Source organism: Solanum pennellii, chromosome 2, assembly GCF_001406875.1.
Source record: "Solanum pennellii chromosome 2, SPENNV200".
NCBI lineage: Eukaryota > Viridiplantae > Streptophyta > Magnoliopsida > Solanales > Solanaceae > Solanum > Solanum pennellii.
The window spans coordinates 39,272,807-39,280,111 of NC_028638.1; the positions used below are offsets into that span (position 1 = coordinate 39,272,807).

At 26.3% G+C, this 7,305-nt stretch overlaps 1 protein-coding gene across 1 annotated transcript; it reads left to right on the forward strand.

The window, feature by feature from the left end:
• The first annotated feature begins 892 nt into the window (after positions 1-892).
• LOC107010426 (patatin-like protein 1) lies at positions 893-3,181 on the forward strand. The gene is made up of 6 exons (XM_015209708.2): positions 893-1,140; positions 1,292-1,473; positions 1,578-1,761; positions 1,851-2,012; positions 2,087-2,389; positions 2,751-3,181. Exons 1-6 carry the CDS (start codon positions 964-966, stop codon positions 3,003-3,005), a joined length of 1,263 nt encoding a protein of 420 aa, XP_015065194.1. The 5' UTR covers positions 893-963; the 3' UTR covers positions 3,006-3,181.
• The last annotated feature ends 4,124 nt before the right edge of the window (positions 3,182-7,305 follow it).

The window sequence follows — 7,305 nt, forward strand, 5'->3', positions numbered from 1 at the left end:
TTGGGTGCGTAACTAATAATACTACTTTGATCTTCTTCATATTGAAAGTCATAGAAGAACGAAGTTTCAACTTTAACCCACAAATGTTCAAATAAGACTGAGCACTTTACCAACTTTTAATTTGTTTTACTCGTCCAAATTATAATACAATATCTCTTGTTTTGTTTTTTTCCTTCCTAATTGATGGGATAATTAATTAGTAGTATTATATTTGGTATCACGTCTATTATTCTTGTATAGCTCATTTGAAAAGCAAATAAATAGGGTAAGTAGTCAGTCAACTTTGAGGAATTACCCAGAAAATCAAACACCAAAAATTATATTAAATTTTGGACATATAAAGAGATTAGAGGGGTAAATATAACCACAAACTGAATTTAACATTGTTATTTTAAGTCATAAGTCATACATAAGAGACTAATAGTTGTTAGGTAGATGATTTGGAGTTAAACTGTATATTTATTTAATTCCGCATAAGTAATATCATATTTGATGATTAATTTAGGAGATAAATTATATTATTCATATATTAAAATTAATATAATATTTAATTTTCACTTACATAGGATAAAAAATGAAATAACTAATCCTTAAATAATTAATATCTACTTAAAACAATACATATTTTCAACGTATTGACGTAAAGCCCCACTGGGTCACCAGGATTTCATCGAGACGGTTCAAAGGTATACAGTAATAAAATATTTTAAAATAGCAATTGGATACAACAGACTTTTAATTTTTGACCATTTTGCCTCTACTTTCTGAAAATATAAAAAGATTTTGTCAACAACCCAAACGACATGTATAATGGGTTAGCAGCCATCGAAATTATGTCATGACTAAAAGTGTACAAGGAATTTTATGTGTATAAATAAAGAATATTTCACCTAAACTTATGAATCCAAGCCAATATTAAGTTGTTATTCTTTTTCCTCATCAGTCATAAAACTAAAGAACATTATGGGTAGAATTTTCGTAGCTGCACTAACTTTATTAGTAACCCTTCAAGTTTTACATATTCCTATAGCTTTTGCTGCTACAACAGGAAAGAAAATAACAATTTTGAGCATCGATGGAGGTGGTATCAGAGGAATTATTCCTGGCACAATTCTTGCTTTCCTTGAATCCAAACTTCAGGTACTCGTTAACCACTTTAATTATCTACACGCCACAGCAATAATAATACTCAGTAACAGAGTCAGAATTTAAAAATACATGTCACCTATGATATGACTTGAATTTACTATTTTGATTTTTTTTTAAGAGAAATTTGTGATGGTAATTGTAGGAACTTGATGGACCAAATGCAAGAATTGCGGATTATTTTGATGTTGTAGCTGGAACAAGCACAGGTGGATTAATAGCCACCATGCTAACAGCTCCAAACAAAGATAATCGTCCTTTATATGCAGCAAAAAATATTACAAATTTCTACATGGATCATGGCCCTAAAATATTTCCTGAGAGCAGGTTAGATGAGTAATTATTAATTCTGTGTGTGTTATTTTTTATTTTTCTTCTGAAAACAAAAATATTAATGACATGTTATGTTTATATATATGTTACTAATGCAGTCGCACCAGCTTCTTGAAAAGGCTAACAAATATATTTGGGGGGTCAAAATATGACGGAAAATATCTGACAACGTTGGTTAGATCGATATTAGGCAATCTTACTGTGACACAAACATTGACTCAATTAGTCATCCCATCTTTTGATATCAAGCGCCTTCAAGCCGTCGTCTTCACAACTAGTGATGTATATATATGATCTCGATTCTCAACTTATATGATTGTCAGTATACAAAACTTAAACTCATTCGTTATAATTTTTATTTCGTTGTACAGGCCAAAGCACATGTCTCTAAAAATGCCTTACTATCGGACGTCTGCCTTAGTACCTCAGCAGCACCCACTTATTTCCCTGTACATTATTTTGAAACAAAGGATTCTCAAGGCAAAACACGTACATTTGATCTAGTTGATGGAGGTGTAGCTGCAAATAATCCTGTGAGTAACATAAATAATTATTTTTTTGTATCAAATAATTTTACTAGTGATTAATCGAACAATTGTATTTACAGACTCTAGTAGCAATAACTCAAACTTCAAAAGAAATGATGTTGGGTAAATTACAAAACGCGGAGTTGAAACCCATGGATTGCAAGAAAATGTTGGTTCTATCACTAGGCACAGGTATAGCAAAAGACGAAAAGAAGTATAGCGCCGCGGCGGCTTCAACATGGGGTGTACTTGGTTGGTTGTACAACAATGGCGCAAGTCCATTACTAGACGTTTATGGTGATGCAAGTTCTGATATTGTCGATGTGCATCTCTCAACCATATTTCAGTCCCTTGATAGCCAAAACAACTATCTTCGAATTCAGGTATTACCGAATTTCAAACTTTATGGAGGAGCTCTTACCCCTGCACTATTTAATAGTGAATTTTAAATGTATATTTCTCTCCACGTGGACATATTACTGTTTATAATTATGCAATATTTTGACTTTATATGTCCACGTGAGTACATATGTACCTTTAAAATAGACTATTAAATAGTACAAGGGTAAAATGTCGTTTGATATCATTAGGATAATTTCGATCAAAATTCGAATATATGTCAGACATTTTTCCCTTGTTCAAACTAACACTAACTTGTTACATCAAGTTAAAATTATATAACTTAAATTTCGATGATATACTTGATGTTGATTATTTTTTTTTTTTTTTAAAATAAATGTGTAGGATGATAGTTTGAGTGGGGAGGCTGCATCTATGGATGTTGCAACGAAAAAGAACATGGAGGCACTTGTACAAATTGGTAATGATCGATTGAAGAAGGGTGTTTCAAGGGTTAATTTAGACACTGGACGTTATGAAGAAGTTAGTGGAGAGGGGACCAATGAAGAAGCACTTATTCGTTTTGCTAAGTTGCTTTCAGAGCAAAGAAAAATTAGGCAACCAGTTGACGAGTTCGTTTCCATTAGAAAAATACTCTAAATAATTTGTATCAATAATAGAAAACTACTCTTACAATTACTATTTCATTTTCATAGGTTGAAGACTTCTTTTTAAATTTATATGATTTGGATAAAGGTAGACGTGGCTTGCTTATCAATTATCATGTACACATTGCTTTTCAAAAGAAAATAAATTACTCCACTTATAATATATGACATCTAATTTGGCATTTAGCATTCATCCTTTTTTATAATCTCCGTTCCTCGATTTGTAGGGTAAAGAATTTTGCATTTTATCCTATAATTCTGATATGAAACTTCAGTATTCGTCGACTCTTTAGTAAAAAATAAGGATTATAATGCAGTTATAAGTTAATGTTAGTTAGAGATCGATATGAGTTAACTTATCCACCATTTTAACGGGTCTTAAAATGGCTAGCTAGTGCATGTAGATTTGGCTGATCTTCATAATTTTCTTTTAGTAAAAGAATCTATATTCTAACCTAAAAATATTAGTAATATAAATATTTATAAGATAATATTTTATATTGTTGCTAACCAAATAACAAATCAATATATATATATAAATGAGGATCTTCAATCAGCCTATGTGGCATGCCTCAATGGTGAGAAAAATATATATTTTTCTCACCATTGAGGCATGCCACATAGGCTGATTGAAGATCCTCATTTATATATATATATTGCTATTAATAAATTAGTTAATGAGCATTACACCTCCTAACTCCTAACCTTTCATATTCATAACCTTCAAAATATTTAATATAAAAATTATAACTCCTAAATATTACACCTATAAAAACCACTTTGAGATATTCCATGATGGTCATTTTATTTTTATTTTTCTTATTCTTCATTTTTTATACCTTTGATTTGTTAATTTTTTTTTGTCTTCTTTGGTCTGATTTTTGTAGGAGATGGATGTATAATGAAAAATGTTATATATTTTGCATATTTTGATTTTGTGAGGTAAAATGATTTAATATGTCTAATTATTATTATCACTTTGTTCTGTTGTAATTACATATATATTTGATATTATTAGGTTGAGTTGTTGATGATACAAATCATGATTCTTTTATAGAAAAAATAATTTGTTTTTTTTTTTTTTTTGCTTCTCTTTGTAGTTTTTTGAGATTTTTTTTCTTAATCTTGTAGTTTCTACCGACACTGATTGTCTTTATTCACTTTGTAAATTTGAAGAATCGTATATTTTAAATATTTTTGCTTGATTAGTTAATTAATTTTATGTATGTTTGTTGGTATTATTGTATGGATTGTTTATAGTTCTCCGGTTAAACCACTGATGTAACAAGAGTTAATTGGTTCCTTATCAGATTAATTAGTTAATTGAAAAAAACGCCAAGATATCTTATTTCTGATTTCGTCTAACAACATCATCCTCCTCACTAGCTATAAAAATGTTATACAAATATATAATAAATATAAGTAATAAAAAAAGTAATATATCATATCTCAATATAAAGTAAATAAAATACTAAATATTAAATTCAAATATTATATAGCTAAGAATCAAATAAATCGATTCCTGTTATAGTTTCGTATCTCACAATCACATAACAATGATATGGTAAAAATACATAATTTTAACGTTGCATTATTTTTTATATTATTCATATATAATTATTATTTATAGGCCAAAAATTTCACAATTTTGAGAATTTAATCAGCAAAAAATTAAATATTTTTTAATTTTATTTTAAAACATTCGTACGATTACTTTTTTTTTTTTGATAATTTCAAAAAATTTCTATTCCTTTTGACTAACCTTTTAATTCTGTGTCCCTTTTTAAATTTATTTTTAATTAATTTTTCTCTTAATAGATATCTCTCCTATAATATAAAATAAGAGAAAAAGTATATATTGTTCAAAATAATAGTAATTACTAAAAATAATGTTTATTATTAGAAGCATATTTGGATACTTTTAATAATTTGAAATTTCTAAAATGAGGTAAAAAGAAAATATGTCATATAATAAAATAAATCATAAAAATGGTGGAGGATTTACTTAAACATATTTTTGTTTACTAAAAAAATATATCTCATTTTCTTTTACCTTTTTCTCTTATTTTTATATATTTATTTTTAATTTAATTTATATCATAAACTCACACCTCTTCATCTTTCAAAACCTCTAGACTTAATTAATACTTATTAGTAATACCTATAACTTCCAACTTTATACCTTCATAACCCCAAATTACTTAATGTTTAAATTTGTGACATCTTAAAATCACATCAAAAAATATTTCTAACCAAATATATCTATGTTTAGCTTAATTGTCCTCTACTTTAATCTTGTAATGCAAAATCTATCGACAAAGACTTCTTTGTATAATTATTTTTACTTCTAATAAGAATGATACAAAATAAGATATATAAAAGAGAATAATTGATTATTTTTTTGCATGAAATTATAAGAGCAAGATCATTACTAAAAGTAAGACAAAAACAATTCTTGAAAACATTAAAATGTATTTGTAGATACGCTTAGCGGCGGGAGATAATCAAAATTATTATGAAATTATTTTTAAATTTTAAATATAATATGAATCATGAAAAATATAATAAAAATTAATTAAGAGAATTCATTTAAACATTTTGCTTAAATTAATAAAAAGCTTAAGACAAGCTAACTTGATTATGTTAAGATTTGATGCTAATTGTTACTGTTTTACAAAAATATATATAAATTAGTAAAAATACTAAAGACGAGCAAACTTCATTCTCTTAATTACGATGCTAATTGTTTGTGTTTTCTTAATAGAATTAAATAAGCAAAGACTAAAAAATAAAAAAATAAAAGAAAAAAGGGAGACTAAAAATAGCGTTGAAATAAATTTAAAATAAAACTTAGAATTATAGAAGAAAATTTATCAAGGAAAAAATTAATACAGATAATCATTTTAAATATACTTATTACTTAACCATTCATCCTCCATTATAATGATTCTAAAATTTACTTAACTTTTTATCCTACACTTTAATTATAAGAAAATATTATTTATCGTTAATAATTATAAATATTCATATTATTTGTGAACAGTTTTTTTATGTTTACTTTATTCAGAAAAAATTCAAGAGTCTAATTATAAGTTTTTAGTAGATATATAAGTTTTTTTTAATCTTAACATAAAACCTTTTATCATTCATCTATAATTGTTCATTTATTACTTATTTTATTATGCATTTTAACAATAATATATTATTTTTATGTTAACTTTATATCACTAAAAATTATTTTACCGAACTAAAATCATGTATCACCCATTTTCTTTCAAAGAATCAATATACAGAGAACTTTATATCTTAATATATAATTATTGAATTACTTTTTTTAAGTCTTCAAATTATAGGTAGCTTATCTATTACGAATAATTTTTCATATTTCTAAGTCTGTTTTTGAATTTATTACTATTTTAATTCTTTTGATATTTTTAAAAAAATTTAAAAGACTAAAAATCTCACTTTAAATTTTTAACAAAACATCAAAGTTAACCATATTTAATTTTGAGAACTCATTCAAATGGATAATGAAGTCATAAATTCTTAATTATATATTATAACTAACATAAAATAATAGGTACTATTCAACCAAAAAAATATAGATATTTGACCGTACATGTATTTATTTTTTGATAAAATTAATTCATGTATTAATGAAATGATAAAATTTATTAACTAATCTATTTGAATTTAAAAATTAAATAAAAATGAAAACTTTTAGACACCGCGCATAGCGCGGCTAAGTTTACTAGTGATAACTAAATTACCTCAAATATAAATTTATTAAGTTCTAATCATTATTAAATGTTTATAATTGTTAGTAATGGCCTCTAAGTAGAGGATTTTGTCATTGCTTTGTCGCTTTCAACACAATTTTAGTTGCATAAAATGTATGTCTACTTATGGACTTAGTACTAGTTTTGTTATTTTTGGTTCCATTTTGACTTTAAGAATTTGATTATAGCTTTGTGTCATTTTCTTAAACGTTGTCTATTACATCTAGTATTCAATATAGATATCTTGTTAGCCCACAAACTTATACAAAACTAAAATAATTTTTGACTTTTATATTTTCAAACGGAGACATTTTATTAGAATCTCTCGAACTTACAAAGTCATAACAACAAAGTTTGTAACTCCCAACTAACCCCTCTGGAATTAAGGTCTTATGGGAGCCAAAAATAAAGTTTAAAAGAAAAGTATGCATTGGTTCCACTTAAATAACTAAGTATTTTCAAAGACGATTCATTTTTATGTTGAAATTTTGTGTCAGTCAGGGACCAGCCCGT